The 17,428-nt window shown below is 37.9% G+C and overlaps 4 protein-coding genes and 1 pseudogene across 4 annotated transcripts in view; 2 read left to right on the top strand and 3 right to left on the bottom strand.

The window, feature by feature from the left end:
* The window catches only part of LOC143711116 (uncharacterized), a 174,156-nt gene extending 160,294 nt beyond the window's left edge, over positions 1–13,862 (top strand). Inside the window, exons 2-3 of one of the 2 annotated variants that reach the window (XM_077202450.1) lie at positions 7,480–8,078; positions 12,428–13,862. In XM_077202450.1, the coding sequence (XP_077058565.1) occupies positions 8,045–8,078; positions 12,428–13,797 (1,404 nt within the window). In that variant the 5' untranslated portion in view covers positions 7,480–8,044 and the 3' untranslated portion in view covers positions 13,798–13,862. Of the gene's footprint in view, positions 1–7,479; positions 8,079–12,397 lie in introns of both variants that reach the window. The other variant, XM_077202449.1, reaches the window with a different exon arrangement.
* Positions 1–17,428, top strand: part of LOC143711142 (uncharacterized) — a 376,270-nt gene that overhangs the window by 17,753 nt on the left and 341,089 nt on the right. The window lies entirely within an intron of this gene.
* LOC143711160 (uncharacterized) overlaps positions 1–17,428 on the bottom strand; it is a 312,783-nt gene that overhangs the window by 33,525 nt on the left and 261,830 nt on the right. The gene's annotated exons all lie outside the window — the stretch shown is intronic.
* LOC143711084 (uncharacterized) overlaps positions 1–17,428 on the bottom strand; it is a 276,637-nt gene that overhangs the window by 46,972 nt on the left and 212,237 nt on the right.
* LOC143711011 (uncharacterized) overlaps positions 1,234–17,428 on the bottom strand; it is a 17,471-nt pseudogene continuing 1,276 nt past the window's right edge.

The following is a 17,428-nucleotide window of genomic DNA, read 5'->3' as shown; positions in this document are numbered from 1 at the left end:
GGAAGCCGGCGCCTACTCTAGCCTGTTAGGGCTCTAAAATATATATAATTTTTTTTATAATTTTAACTTATAGGCTATAACTTTTATATAAATGTATATAACCTATATAAGGTAAATTAGAATCTTTTTTTTTTTAACCATCGCTTTGGCGCAAGAACGCCGCATATAGCGCATACCCACTTTTTGCGCCACTGTTGATATTCCAAGTTATTGGGATGGGTGCTTAGATAATGTGCGAGTGCAGACGTGATAACGTGATAACTAAAAAATAGACCATTCGTCTAAAATGGATTTTACGCGTCACGAACGGATCGCTTCAGTTACGTGCCTTGTGTAGCTTACCCCTAAGTGACACACTGGAATTTACTTAAGCTAACTAGCTAGCGCTAGCTCGCTAGCCAGAGATAATCAAACAAGTTTGCAAAAATAACAGCAGAAGCCCAACTCAACTCACTCTGCCATCCTTCCTCTATGTCGACACATTCTTACACATTAAACTGTGTGAGAAGATATCTATATGAACTTATCATTTCAATTATGCTTTCAAGTATCACCAATTTATTCACCTGTTAGTTACAGTGGTATCCAGTGGTTAGATGCTAGTCTCCATTAAGCGCTGTCAGAATGCAGGCACGTAATGTCTTGCACTGTTGATGGGGGCATGACCCAACATGTCTCTAATATTGGGCTTGTAGCGTATAAGTGACAAATGACTTGATAACAAAAAGTAATTATGCATACATTTCAGCTTCCTTTAAACCGTTTCTGTTCAGGAGGGTTTTTTTTTTTTTACTAAATGTATTTTCCCCCTCCTCAGACTGTGCGGCCGTGAGTTTGGGGGGGCTGGCAGGGGGGCCGAGCCTTGACCAGTGGTGGCCGTGGCCCCCCCTGGCCACCACGTAGCTCCGCCCCTGGGTGTGTTCCTTCCAAAAATGTTGTTTCTGGTACAGTTGGCCGGAAAATTTCAAAATTCAAACAGTGATCCCACAATGCTATGCGGTGGCTGTAAAATAATGCTTCTACAGTATAGTTACATTAAAATTACAGGACCGTCCATAAATTTCCCACCATGCATTTGAATTTATAATAAAACATGAAAACAATATGTTGTTGTAAAATTTATTCTAAAAATTACATCAATTACTAACAGTGCAGGTAATGACCAGACTCAACCCTGCTTAGCTTCAGTGGGCGACCAGTCTTGAGATACAGGGTGATTTAGCTGTGACTAACTTACACAGAAGAGACTTTGATTCTCAGACTGACTGAATCTCTTGTCACAGTGTGGACACTTGTAAGTTTTTTTCCAGAGTGAATTCTCTCGTGCCGTTTTAAATATTTTGATTTAGTAAAAGTCTTCTCACAGTCAAAGCACATGTACTCTCTCACACCAGTATGAATTTTCTGATGTATATGTAAATTACACAGCAGTGAAAAACTCTTTCCACATACAGAACATGAATGTAGCTTATCATTCAAATGAACTGTCAGGTGTTTCTTCAGGGATGAGTTAGCAATAAATGTTTTTCCACACTGATCACATGTGAACGGCTTCTCTCCAGTGTGGATCCTTTCATGTATTTTCAGATTTGCTGAACGACTGAATCTCTTGTCACAGTGTGAACACTTGTAAGGTTTTTCTCCAGTGTGAATTCTCTCATGCCTTTTTAAACAGTTTGCTGTAATAAAAGTCTTATCACACTCAAAGCACATGTACTCTCTCACACCAGTATGAATTTTCTGATGTACTTGTAATCTATACAACACTGAAAAACTCTTTCCACATACAGAACATGAATGCGGCTTCTTCTTCATATGAACTGTCAGGTGTTTCTTCAGGTGTGAGTTAGCAATAAATGTTTTTCCACACTGATCACATGGGAACGGCTTTTCTCCAGTGTGGATCCTCATGTGAACCTCAAAACTTCCTTTGCATGAAAACCTCTTCCCACATTGATTGCAGGCGAATGGCTTCTCTCCGGTGTGGATCTTCATGTGTCTCTTAAGGTTAGCTGACTTTATGAAGCTCGTCCCGCACTGATCACATGCATAAGGCTTTTCTCCCGTGTGGATTCTCATGTGACGCTCAAGAGTTTGTTTCAATGAGAAACTCCTCCCACACTGAGTGCAGGTGAAAGATTTATTGTGTTTTACTTTCTTTAAAAAAAAACCTTTTAGTCTTTGAGCGACTCAAAAGTTTTTCTCCAGGTTTGACATGATGTTTCTCCTTCACTTCACCCAGTTCTTCACTCTCCTCATTCACTTTCATCGGGTCTGATATGAAAGAAAAAATTATTAATTTCATTTTTAGTTCAACAAAATAATTCAAAGAGAGAAATATGAAGTGAAAGAACATAAAAATGAGCTCTGATGTAATAGCAGAAAATAAACAACTGCTATAAAATATTATGATCATTTTGATGCCTTTTTTAAAAATTATTATCTATCGCTGAAACACTTCATAATCAAGGTATATTGATCTTCCAGTTATTTTTTTTTTTAAACATTGCAGACACAAATCCCACGTTTCTGTAGTGAGAGCTATTAAATAAATTTGATCAACAAAACAATTATCTAATGAGATTATGTAGGTAATTGTGGGGCAGTTGTGGCCTAATGGTTAGAGAGTCAGACTGGTAATGTAGAAGATTTTATTATTTAGAAAATAAGTAATTTAGCTATTTATTTACTCTGTGTGTGACTTTGGTTTGACTTTTGGAAGCCTGAAGAATGGCCTAGAATGTTGCTTGCAGCAGAACATTCTATTCTAGGAAGTCACATGGTACAAGACCCCAAAAATAATCTATAGTTTGTTACCATCTTTGGAAAAAGACAAGGTATATATGTGTGAAGCTGGACAAGATTCGCACATCTCCAGTGATCTCCTGCAGGAGAAGCTCAGCTTTGTTGTAAAATAAAGTCTAATATTTCTGGCATCAAAGATCTCTGAGAAGTGATTTCCCAAAAAGATTGAAACCACAATAAATGGCACCCCAGAGGGGACAATGGGCCAGATGAGCAGATGATTTAATACATGTTGTTGTCACTAACAGAAAAAATTAAGCTTAAATTTACAGATGACAACAGCCTGATTCCAGGAAGGTTTCTGGGACGGTTCTAACAAAAAGAACCAGTGACTGTGCTTTGTAATCTCAGAAGAGGCTTGTGCAATGATCAACAGTGACATTTGAGTCCATGCCTCAGGGATCAAGGCTATGCTGACAATGAGAGAGAAAAAAGTCCATTGCAACAACTCGCAAAGAGTCACCCTGGTGAAAGATGTAATGATTGATAAGCCGGCTAACAGAATGATCAAATCATGAATGGAAAAAGGAGACCAAATTGACCAGAAACACAGGAAAGAGAGGAGCTGTGCAAAGAAGAGAGAGTCAATAGAGATGAGTACTAGTTCAAACAATAGTTAACTTCAACCAAACTTTCCTAAAATTGAATGTTCAGCCCTTGAATAGATTTAGTAGCAGCTTAATAATAACCCCACCAGAACAAAAACTGATTGAAGAAATGAAAAATATATAAAGGCAACGTAGAAACGATGATAATGAGAAATTAGAAAATAAAATAAAATGATGAATGGTAAAGACTAATTAAAAAAATTGCCATGGCACAATGGGAATTAAGACAATTCATAAAGGAAAATAAAAATAGAACTAAAAGACATTTTAAAATAGATCCAAATGAGTACTCAGATTTAATTTGTCAATACAGGGGTATACCTAATTCATTTAAAGCTATAATTGAAAAATAAAACAAGTATAACACTGGGTATTAACAAATATTCAATTTCGATTTTAATTCATAAGATTATGATTTGATTAAGTATGCTATTGACTAATTATATATGTCATGTAGTGCTTATAGAGCGACAACCTCAATTGGAAGTTATTCAAATGCAATAACAAACAGGCCCTTATGAACAATCTAAATGCCAAAAACAGAACTTTAATTATCTTATTATTTTAACTTATGTCATTCTACAATAATCTGCAAGGTTAATATCTTAAAACAATTGTTTTCCTTTACAATTTCCTTTACTTTTAATACACACCATTTATACAAGCTCATTCACACATTCTTGTCCCTTTCAAGTGACCAGGGTCGGAGGTCACTATTTTTAACCACAGGCACTGTCAAGCTAGACACAGGATCACACGCACGCACGCACACACACACACACGCACACACACACCTGTTTAAAGTCAAACCAAAGTCACACACAGAGGAAATAATAGTGTACCAATATATAGCTAAATTACTTATTTTCTAATAAAATGTTCTACATTGGCCTTAAAAAATGTATAATACAGATTTTTTTAAATCGCTTCCGCGTAGCCATGCGACCTGGAATCATTTGATAACAAAAATGATTCAAAGACTACATCCAGATCAGATTCAGAACGATGATCAAAACACAGATGGAGTAGATTGAGTCCAACAACAACCAAAGCTTCACAGTCCTGTAGCTCGTGCTGAGTCGACATTTCATTCAGTAACATCCGGCAGTTTTGATTTATATTATATGCTGTTTAATGTTGATGATCATGTTATTTTAGATATGCATCCGCTTACATATGCCATCGCTTTTTTCTGCTTCTTCTTCATCTGTGTTTTGATCAGGAGATTCATTACTCTTTCAGAACATGTGTAATATCGCCTCCTACCGTATAACAATGGAAACATGGAAAGTCGAAAATGGCGGGGGAAGACTTCATTATAAGGGCCAGTCACACTAGACTTTTCACTTCATTAACTTCCATTCATACGCGTATGAATGTGGACAAATTTGACAAATTTACATGACATGAAGACTTGTGACCAACAGAAGATAGAGACTTCAGCTGAAGTAAAAGAAGAAAAACTTTTTGCAGTCACTTGGAGTAGGTTGTATATTTTAAATTGCTATACCCAGGCCCTGCGGATAATTATAGGCCTAGAGATAATGAAGATAGGGATTTTTTTTTAAAACAAATTGGACATTAGTCTGGAATTATTGCACTTATATCAACACATTATCACCCCAATAGTTATTCTAAATCTAAATTATCATTCTACTGTAGAGCCATTCCCACCCCACTCTTAGATCGTCATCGGTCTACACCATGACGCATGCACATCCAAAAATGTCATCAAAATTAATAAAACTATCTGGACATGAATACAAAAGGCAAACAACTTTTACTGCTGGTAGAAGACTAATGAGTTTTAAAGCCCCACACGCACTTCTGAAAGGTAGGCTTATATTTGTGTGTGAGACAGAAAGCGGGGGAGAAATCATGTAGCTCACCTTATTGCGTGCGTAATATTTATATATGCTATATATTAATATTCATAATCGCTATGAAGACATGTGCATGTGCAAGTGACAGATTTCGGGTGTATGACCACCGCTTTTACGCACCATCAATTCACCAATCATCATCAATGATTGATTGATTGATTGAATGAATGAAGAATAAACACCAACCTCTTTGTTCTTCAGGATCTTCAGTGTGTTTCATTCTGCAGGTTCTGGATCACTCGTGTTCTCACTGTCCTCTTTAATAAACTCAGTCTTTACAGATTTCAGCTCTTCCTGATGCTCGTCTTCACTTGTAGCTGATGGGAATATTCCAGCATTTATAGGAGAATTACAGTGGGAGGAGCTTCACTGAAGATGTGATTGCAGTGGGAGGAGCTTCACTGATGATGTGATTGCTGTCGGAGGAGCTTCACTGATGATGTGATTGAAGTGGGAGGAGCTTCACTGATGATGTGATTGCAGTGGGAGGAGCTACTCTGCCAAAAATATCAAAATATCAAAAATATATCAGTTGCAGAATAATGGCCAGAAAAAGAGTAGAAAATAAACTCAGAAATAACCAACAAATACCCTTAGTCTGCTGACACCAATGAAATGAGCTTTAAGTGTCAATTTACCGGAGATCTGAAGACATCAGCATAATAAATGAGGTGAAAACAGGAACTATTGTCATGAAATAAAGAGTGTTTTCAGCAGATCTGTTAATATTGATGAGTCTCAGACTATCAACACTCATTCAACAAGACATTCAGGATCATCAGCAGATCATCTCACTTTATTTTATTTCTCCTCCTTTTATGCTTCCGCTCCTCCGTTAGAGATACGAGACAATCCTCGTGCCGCTCTCTCACGGCCCTCGGCCTCATCCTGCTCGCCACAACAAGTTAATTTGATTTAGTAGGCTACTGGTAATATACAATCATATTTTTAAAAATGTCTTACCTTTTAAAAGTGCATCACAAACAGTCTGTTCTGCTGTTCCTCAAATTGCTGTGAAGAAGAAATAAACTTCCATTGGAGTGAATTGAGTTTTAGCCGGCTCTGTTCTAGACTGGAGGAATGAAGTATATGTATGGTTAACACTGATTGGCCAATACAGTTGTGAGCAAGAAGCTCCTTTCACCAATGAGAAACCTTCAAATAAAATAAAAGACTGGAAACAGTTACCGGTATGTATATATGTTCCTTGTAAGGGAATGTGTGAAACCCCTCATCTCGTGTCCACTTCTTAAAATACTGGATAAAGTTACATGTATGGACAGCTGTTGGGAGGATCGGATGTAGAGGAATATGAAGCCTGACTCAGCAGTTGCTCTGCAGAACAACTCCACACTTCAAGACTTTGAGAGTGATTTTCACAGAGGAGAATCTACAACACAGACCGCAAGCATGTGAGTAAAACATGTTCAATTCATTCAGAGTTCATTTTTGTGATTGTTTTTATGTATAGAGTGAGAACTGTTAAAGAATGTCTTGTATTATTAAAATATACTGGAACAGATAATTCTGCAAAAATTCTTTACATTGAGATTATAATGAGCCACGTGAGACGTTTTAAATCTATACAAAAATGTTGATATAGATAAATATTAATACAGTTTAACACTGGAAACATCACATATTGCTTTGGCTGTTATTTAGTTTTAAAGGTTTTAAAATCATTGTCAGTTTCTGCACATACAAAACTGTAACATGTCTAACTTTATTGCAATGAATGTAGTTATTAGAATGTTGAACAATATTTAGATTCATATTGACATTATGCTGCTGTAGTTATTTATCTGTTGATGAAGATGAGTGTCATGAATGCTTATAATAATAATAATAATAATAATATAATCTGTTTCTATCAGAATAAAGTGAGATGATCTGCTGATGATCCTGAATGTCTTGTTGAATGAATGTTAATAGTCTGAGGCTCATCAATATTAACAGATCTGCTGAAAACACTCTTTATTTCATGACAATAGTTCCTGTTTTCACCTCATTTATTATGCTGATGTCTTCAGATCTCCTGTAAATTGACACTTAAAGCTCATTTCATTGGTGTCAGCAGACTAAGGGTATTTGTTGGTTACTATGTACGTTTTTTTCTGAGTTTATTTTCTACTCTTTTTCTGGCCATTATTCTGCAACTGATATATTTTTGATATTTTTGGCAGAGTAGCTCCTCCCACTGCAATCACATCATCAGTGAAGCTCCTCCCACTGCAATCACATCATCAGTGAAGCTCCTCCCACTGCAATCACATCATCAGTGAAGCTCCTCCCACTGCAATCACATCATCAGTGAAGCTCCTCCCACTGCAATCACATCATCAGTGAAGCTCCTCCCACTGCAATCACATCTTCAGTGAAGCTCCTCCCACTGCAATCACATCTTCAGTGAAGCTCCTCCCACTGCAATCACATAATCAGTGAAGCTCCTCCCGCTGCAATCACATCTTCAGTGAAGCTCCTCCCACTGCAATCACATCTTCAGTGAAGCTCCTCCCACTGCAATCACATCTTCAGTGAAGCTCCTCCCACTGCAATCACATAATCAGTGAAGCTCCTCCCGCTGCAATCACATCTTCAGTGAAGCTCCTCCCACTGTAATTCTCCTATAAATGCTGGAATATTCCTATCAGCTACAAGTAAAGACGAGCATCAGGAAGAGCTGAAATCTGTAAAGACTGAGTTTATTAAAGAGGACAGTGAGAACACGAGTGATCCAGAACCTGCAGAATGAAACACACTGAAGATCCTGAAGAACAAAGAGGTTGGTGTTTATTCTTCATTCAATCAATCAATCAATCAATCATTGATGATGATTGGTGAATTGATGGTGCGTAAAAGCGGTGGTCATACACCCGAAATCTGTCGCTTGCACATGCACATGTCTTCATAGCGATTATGAATATTAATATATAGCATATATAAATATTACGCACGCAATAAGGTGAGCTACATGATTTCTCCCCCGCTTTCTGTCTCACACACAAATATAAGCCTACCTTTCAGAAGTGCGTGTGGGGCTTTAAAACTCATTAGTCTTCTACCAGCAGTAAAAGTTGTTTGCCTTTTGTATTCATGTCCAGATAGTTTTATTAATTTTGATTACATTTTTGGATGTGCATGCGTCATGGTGTAGACCGATGACGATCTAAGAGTGGGGTGGGAATGGCTCTACAGTAGAATGATAATTTAGATTTAGAATAACTATTGGGGTGATAATGTGTTGATATAAGTGCAATAATTCCAGACTAATGTCCAATTTGTTTTTAAAAAAAAAATCCCTATCTTCATTATCTCTAGGCCTATAATTATCCGCAGGGCCTGGGTATAGCAATTTAAAATATACAACCTACTCCAAGTGACTGCAAAAAGTTTTTCTTCTTTTACTTCAGCTGAAGTCTCTATCTTCTGTTGGTCACAAGTCTTCATGTCATGTAAATTTGTCAAATTTGTCCACATTCATACGCGTATGAATGGAAGTTAATGAAGTGAAAAGTCTAGTGTGACTGGCCCTTATAATGAAGTCTTCCCCCGCCATTTTCGACTTTCCATGTTTCCATTGTTATACGGTAGGGGGCGATATTACACATGTTCTGAAAGAGTAATGAATCTCCTGATCAAAACACAGATGAAGAAGAAGCAGAAAAAAGCGATGGCATATGTAAGCGGATGCATATCTAAAATAACATGATCATCAACATTAAACAGCATATAATATAAATCAAAACTGCCGGAGGTTACTGAATGAAATGTCGACTCAGCATGAGCTACAGGACTGTGAAGCTTTGGTTGTTGTTGGACTCAATCTACTCCATCTGTGTTTTGATCATCGTTCTGAATCTGATCTGGATGTAGTCTTTGAATAATTTTTGTTATCAAATGATTCCAGGTCGCATGGCTACGCGGAAGCGATTTAAAAAAATCTGTATTATACATTTTTTAAGGCCAATGTAGAAGATTTTATTAGAAAATAAGTAATTTAGCTATATATTGGTACACTATTATTTCCTCTGTGTGTGACTTTGGTTTGACTTTAAACAGGTGTGTGTGTGTGTGTGTGTGTGCGTGTGCGTGCGTGTGCGTGCGTGTGTGTGTGCGTGTGTGTGTGGAAACAATTTGCGTGCAGGACAGGTCCCGTGTCTTGCTTGACAGTGCCTGTGGTTAAAAATAGTGACCTCCGACCCTGGTCACTTGAAAGGGACAAGAATGTGTTAACGAGCTTGTGTAAATGGTGTGTATTAAAAGTAAAGGAAATTGTAAAGGAAAACAGTTGTTTTAAGATATTAACCTTGCAGATTATTGTAGAATGACATAAGTTAAAATAATAAGATAATTAAAGTTCTGTTTTTGGCATTTAGATTGTTCATAAAGGCCTGTTTGTTATTGCATTTGAATAACTTCCAATTGAGGTTGTCGCTCTATAAGCACTACATGACATATATAATTAGTCAATAGCATATTTAATCAAATCATAATCTTATGACTTAAAATCGAAATTGAATATTTGTTAATACCCAGTGTTATACTTGCTTTATTTTTCAACTATAGCTTTAAATTAATTAGGTATACCCCTGTATTGACAAATTAAATCTGAGTACTCATTTGGATCTATTTTAAAATGTCTTTTAGTTCTATTTTTATTTTCCTTTATGAATTGTCTTAATTCCCATTGTGCCATGGCAATTTTTTTAATTAGTCTTTACCATTCATCATTTTATTTTATTTTCTAATTTCTCATTATCATAATTTCTACGTTGCTTTGATATATTTTTCATTTCTTCAATCAGTTTTTGTTCTGTTGGGGTTATTATTAAGCTGCTACTAAATCTATTCAAGGACTGAACATTCAATTTTAGGAAAGTTTGGTTGAAGTTAACTATTGTTTGAACTAGTACTCATCTCTATTGACTCTGTTGTTGTTGTTGTTGATACTTTATTGATCCTTTGCAGGAAATTATATTGTCACGGCAGCTTTAACACTCAATGACAATACATAATACATAACAATAATACCTATATAGAATATTCAGTAACAGATGCATATTCAAAACAGGATATTCAATAACATAATTAATATAGTATATTCAGTAACATGTGAATATTCATAACTCATTAAACATTCTGATGGCCGCTGGTACAAAGGACTTCCTGGTACGTTCAGACTTGCACTTTGGTGCGATCAATCTATGGCTGAAGGTGCTCTTGTTGATCACCCCAAGAGCATGGATTGGATGTAAGGGATTGTCCATGATTGATTTTAGCTTAGAGAGTATTCTTTTCTCAGCCACGTGCTGGATCATATCAAATTCAGTCCCCACAACCGAGCCTGCTTTCTTTATCAGTTTGTTGACTCGATTTAGATCTCCCATGCGAGCACCCTCTCCCCAGCACACCACAGCAAAGAACAGAGCACTTGCCACCACTGTCTGTTAGACGTTACACAGTAGAGGACGGCAGATGTTAAATGACCTAAGCCTTCTTAGAAAATAAAGTCGGCTTTGACCCTTCTTATACACTGTATCCATGTGGCTCTTCCAGTCCAGCTTATCATCAAGGTGAATACCAAGATATCTGTGACTGGAGACCATCTCCACTTCACTGCCCTGGATGGCGATTGGGGTTAGCGGTGTCTTCTTCCTCCTCCTAAAATCCACAACCATCTCCTTTGTTTTTAAGATGTTAAGTTGGAGATAGTTCTGGTCGCTCCAACCCACAAACTCCTTAATAGTTCTCCTGTACTCCTCCTCCTCACCTCCTTTAATTAGGCCAACCACGACCGTATCGTCTGAAAATTTCTGGAGGAAGCAACTGCCACTATTGTACTGGAAGTCTGCTGTATAGATAGTGAACAGTAACGGGGCCAGCACGGTTCCTTGCGGCACCCCCGTATTACTCAGAATAGTATTAGAAACACTATTCTGCAGACGCACGTACTGTGGTCTACTGGATAAATAGTTCATACACCACTCTCTCTTCTTTGCACAGCTCCTCTCTTTCCTGTGTTTCTGGTCAATTTTGTCTCCTTTTTCCATTCATGATTTGATCATTCTGTTAGCCGGCTTATCAATCATTACATCTTTCACCAGGGTGACTCTTTGCGAGTTGTTGCAATGGACTTTTTTCTCTCTCATTGTCAGCATAGCCTTGATCCCTGAGGCATGGACTCAAATGTCACTGTTGATCATTGCACAAGCCTCTTCTGAGATTACAAAGCACAGTCACTGGTTCTTTTTGTTAGAACCGTCCCAGAAACCTTCCGGGAATCAGGTTGTTGTCATCTGTAAATTTAAGCTTAATTTTTTCTGTTAGTGACAACAACATGTATTAAATCATCTGCTCATCTGGCCCATTGTCCCCTCTGGGGTGCCATTTATTGTGGTTTCAATCTTTTTGGGAAATCACTTCTCAGAGATCTTTGATGCCAGAAATATTAGACTTTATTTTACAACAAAGCTGAGCTTCTCCTGCAGGAGATCACTGGAGATGTGCGAATCTTGTCCAGCTTCACACATATATACCTTGTCTTTTTCCAAAGATGGTAACACACTATAGATTATTTTTGGGGTCTTGTACCATGTGACTTCCTAGAATAGAATGTTCTGCTGCAAGCAACATTCTAGGCCATTCTTCAGGCTTCCAAAAGTCAAACCAAAGTCACACACAGAGTAAATAAATAGCTAAATTACTTATTTTCTAAATAATAAAATCTTCTACATTACCAGTCTGACTCTCTAACCATTAGGCCACAACTGCCCCACAATTACCTACATAAGATCATTAGATAATTGTTTTGTTGATCAAATTTATTTAATAGCTCTCACTACAGAAACGTGGGATTTGTGTCTGCAATGTTTAAAAAAAAAAAAATAACTGGAAGATCAATATACCTTGATTATGAAGTGTTTCAGCGATAGATAATAATTTTTAAAAAAGGCATCAAAATGATCATAATATTTTATGGCAGTTGTTTATTTTCTGCTATTACATCAGAGCTCATTTTTATGTTCTTTCACTTCATATTTCTCTCTTTGAATTATTTTGTTGAAATAAAAATGAAATTAATAATTTTTTCTTTCATATCAGACCCGATGAAAGTGAATGAGGAGAGTGAAGAACTGAGAGAAGAGGAGGAGAAACATGTCAAACCTGGAGAAAAACCTTTGAGTCGCTCAAAGACTAAAAGGATTTTTTTAAAGAAAGTAAAACACAATAAATCTTTCACCTGCACTCAGTGTGGGAGGAGTTTCTCATTGAAACAAACTCTTGAGCGTCACATGAGAATCCACACGGGAGAAAAGCCGTATGCATGTGATCAGTGCGGGACGAGCTTCATACAGTCAGCTCACCTTAAGAGACACATGAAGATCCACACCGGAGAGAAGCCATTCGCCTGCAATCAATGTGGGAAGAGGCTTTCATGCAAAGGAAGTTTTGAGGTTCACATGAGGATCCACACTGGAGAAAAGCCGTTCCCATGTGATCAGTGTGGAAAAACATTTATTGCTAACTCATCCCTGAAGAGACACTTGACAATTCATATGAAGAAGAAGCCGCATTCATGTTCTGTATGTGGAAAGAGTTTTTCAGTGTTGTATAGATTACAAGTACATCAGAAAATTCATACTGGTGTACGAGAGTACATGTGCTTTGAGTGTGATAAGACTTTTATTACAGCTGAACATTTAAAAAGGCACGAGAGAATTCACACTGGAGAAAAACCTTACAAGTGTTCACACTGTGACAAGAGATTCAGTCATTCAGCAATTCTGAAAATACATGAAAGGATCCACACTGGAGAGAAGCCGTTCACATGTGATCAGTGTGGAAAAACATTTATTGCTAACTCATCCCTGAATGCACACCTGATGGTTCATTTGAAGGAGAAGCCGCATTCATGTACTGTATGTGGAAAGAGTTTTTCACTGCTGTGTAATTTACATATACATCAGAAAATTCATACTGGTGTGAGAGAGTACATGTGTTTTGACTGTGAGAAGACTTTTACTACATCAAAATATTTAAAACGGCACGAGAGAATTCACACTGGAGAAAAAAATTACAAGTGTTCACACTGTGACAAGAGATTCCTTCGTTCAGCACATCTGAAAATACATAAAAGGATCCACACTGGAGAAAAAACTTACAAGTGTTCACACTGTGACAGGAGATTCAGTCATTCATCAAGTCTGAAAACACATGAGAGAATTCACACAGGAGAAAAACCTTACAAATGTTCACACTGTGACAAGAGATTTAGTCAGTTATCATCTCTGAAATCTCATGAGAGAATTCACACTGGAGAAAAACCTTACAAATGTTCACACTGTGACAAGAGATTCAGTCAGTTATCATCTCTGAAAACACATGAGAGGGTCCACAGCAGAGAGAAGCCGCACACGTGTGATCAGTGTGAAAATAGTTTCTCTTTTAAAAGTCACCTGAAGATACACATGAAGATCCATAAAGTGGAGAAACCACATTAACATAATAGTTAATCATTATGTGCTGAGAATCAAAGTCTCTTCTGTGTAAGTTAGTCACAGCTAAATCACCCTGTATCTCAAGACTGGTCGCCCACTGAAGCTAAGCAGGGTTGAGTCTGGTCATTACCTGCACTGTTAGTAAATAATGTAATTTTTACAATAAATTTTACAACAACATATTGTATTCATGTTTTATTGTAAATTCAAATGCATGGTGGGAAATTTATGGACGGTCCTTTAATTTTATTGTAACTATACTGTAGAAGCATTATTTTACAGGCACCGCATAGCATTGTGGGATCACTGTTTGAATTTTGAAATTGTGCGGCCAACTGTACCAGAAACAACATTTTTGGAAGGAACACACCCAGGGGCGGAGCTACGTGGTGGCCAGGGGGGGCCACGGCCACCACTGGTCAAGGCTCGGCCCCCCTGCCGGCCCCCCCAAACTCACGGCCGCACAGTCTGAGGAGGGGGAAAATACATTTAGTAAAAAAAAAAAAACCCTCCTGAACAGAAACGGTTTAAAGGAAGCTGAAATGTATGCATTATTATTTTTTGTTATCAAGTCATTTGTCACTTATACGCTACAAGCCCCATATTAGCGACATGTTGGGTCACACCCCCATCAACAGTGCAAGACATTACGTGCCTGCATTCTGACAGCGCTTAATGGAGACTAGCATCTAACCACTGGATACCACTGTAACTAACAGGTGAATAAATTGATGATAATTGAAAGCATAATTGAAATGATAAGATCATATAATTATCTTCTCACTCAGTTTAATGTGTAAGAATGTGTCGACATAGAGGAAGGATGGCAGAGTGAGTTGAGTTGGGCTTCTGCTGTTATTTTTGCAAACTTGTATGATTATCTCTGGCTAGCGAGCTAGCGCTAGCTAGTTAGCTTAAGTAAATTCCAATGTGTCACTTAGGGGTAAGCTACACAAGGCACGTAACTGAAGCGATCCGTTCGCGACGTGTAAAATCCATTTTAGACGAATGATTTATTTTTTTCGCCGTTATCACGTCTGCACTCGCACATTATCTAAGCACCCATCCCAAAACCATGGATTATCAACAGTGGCACAAAAAGTGGGTATGCGCTATATGCGGCGTTCTTGCGCCAAAGCGATGGTTAAAAAAAAAATTCTAATTTACCTTATATAGGTTATATAAATTTATATAAAAGTTATAGCCTATAAGTTAAATATAAAAAAATTATATAAATTTTAGAGGACTAACAGGCTAGAGTAGGCGCCGGCGCCCAAGATTCCTTCATAGAATTTATTTTGACATAGAAGGGTAATATCGCGAGCGGGCGCGGGCGTGAGGGCTGAGTGAGCAGCACAGTAGTGAGTTGTCGTTGAAACTCGAAAAAGATGGATAAAGCAAAAAACCAGTCGGGGGCTAAAAATAGAAAAACAAAGAGGGAAAGGGAGATGCAGTGTTGGGAAGGATACTTTCAAAACGTATTTCGTTACAGAATACAGAATACATGCCCAAAAATGTAATTTGTAACGTATTCCGTTACGTTACTCAATCTGAGTAACGTATTCTGAATACTTGGATTACTTCCACATTGAATTGCATTTTAAAAGTGTAGGAATGCGGCCATCCATTCTGCTTACTAAACAGGCCTATTCTGGTGTGTTTTTCTGTTCCAACTGGCTGAATGTGTTAGGCCCATGTCTCCCTGAAAGGGCAAGTAGGCTAGCCTACCTTACACGCTAAGTTTCGGTTCATTTATGAGACGAGCCCCAGTTCACGTACCAGCGCCTCCGTGCCTTGATATCTATTGTCTGCTATATTTACTACTTATTTATTAATTCCAGGCTATTGGTTGATGAAACATTGATTAAAATTAAGACACAATTAATACAAATCGAAATTCACTTTAAAGAAAGGCTTTGTGCATCTGTTTGATGTCTCTGTGAAAGTTTTAAAGCAGTCTTTTAGTGCCGCTTCCAGAGTGCTCACGTCCGTAACATTGTTTTTTCCTCATAAATGCGAACAAGAAAAATAAAATAAAATGAATATTTTATGTTCTGTGGAGAGCCAACCCTTCTTCATCTGGTGGGTATTAATTTTGGTTTTCGCAGTGTAGCCTAATTCACAGAAGTACTAAAAAATATTTGGCCTAAAAGTGAAATATTTTTTGTGTCACGCATGTTTATTTCCCTCATATTAAATATAAAACCCATGTGTAGACAGATATTTTTCTAATCTCTGGACTCCTTTATTAAGGGAGTATGGATATACAAACAGACGTTTCGATATATTGGTATTAAATGCATTTTCTGAGAATGTATATTTCAAGTTTTGACTGCAAATGTCATGTCCATAACGCAATTGCTAAATTTTACATAATTATTCCGCAACTAGTTTTGTGGTGTAGGTCTACGTATTTTATAATCTTAACTTCAAATAATACTAATAGTAATTTAAAGATGTGGTAGCATTGGATCTGGATGGGAAGGATAACTCTGGGAGTTGGAAGGGGTAAGTCGCAATTCTGACTTCTTGCACGCGATGCAGGTTCGTGGATCTGAGTGTCGCGATTTCGGTTTCATATCGCATATCGTTACAGCCCTGTAGCTAGTAGCCTACCTGATACAACTATAAAATAGCAAGGTGACCAGTAAAACTATAGCAGACGACTACCCCTGGCTAATTAAACAAAAAAAAAACTTTAAGATGCTTCTTCAGTTTGGAGGTAGAGTCTTTGGACGCTGAAAGGAGGATGGTTGCTTCCAAGCAGAGGTTGCATTGCACAGTTATAGTTGTTCTCCCTTCTCTTTCTTTAATGTGAAATGCTGTTTGAATTTCCAAGATAGAAACGCATTCTAGCCCTGGCTCTGTTATTCCGGCTCCATCTCTACATCTAGCTCCCGCTGCTCCTCTTCCGACTCCATTGTGACTGATTACGCAAACCGCGCATCTTTTCGTTTTCATATTGGGACTTCTGGGAAATGCATGGAGTTGCCTTAATTTTTTTAGAGAGTGAATAAGTCCTCACTTAAGTCAGATTCTCCTTCTAACCAACTATCCTTCTTTAATGTTAAGAGAAGGACTGGGATCTTGTACGCGAGTGGACTGAGTTAATGAGAACCCTACAGTGGACTATTCTTTTTCCTGAGTGTGCTATAGTTTATCTATGGTGAAGGTGCCCACGCGCAACTTTCTCTTTCTGTCTAATATATTGAATAAAGTGTACAAGATCCCAGTCCTTCTCTCTCTCCCGAACTCTCGCACCAACCGGCTTTTATCCGGTCTCCCCACACCAATCACTGCAATCAGAAACAGGCGTTCTTCATTTTGCACTTGACCTACTTACTTACCGCTCGGCTCCACCCCCGCTCTCCTGCTGCAGACCTCGCCCCCTCACTACGTTAATCATAACCAGTTATTATTGATTATTAATATTTCCCCTCTGAGCTGACTCGTTACAATCCTCTTATGTGTTTTCAGATTAGCTGCCTGACCAAATCTCGTCGCGGTGTGTACACTTGTAAGATTTTTTGGTAACGCTTCCTTTTACAGTCCTGTTCCCCATGTACATACTATGTACTTTAGTATAATTACAATAACTGGGTAATAACTAGGTACTAACCCTGAACCTACTCCT

Source organism: Siphateles boraxobius, unplaced genomic scaffold (assembly GCF_051911475.1).
Source record: "Siphateles boraxobius isolate OS27281-9 unplaced genomic scaffold, OSU_SipBor_1 49, whole genome shotgun sequence".
NCBI lineage: Eukaryota > Metazoa > Chordata > Actinopteri > Cypriniformes > Leuciscidae > Siphateles > Siphateles boraxobius.
Note: the sequence above shows the minus strand (reverse complement) of the source record. Positions and strands in the feature narration are given on the sequence as shown.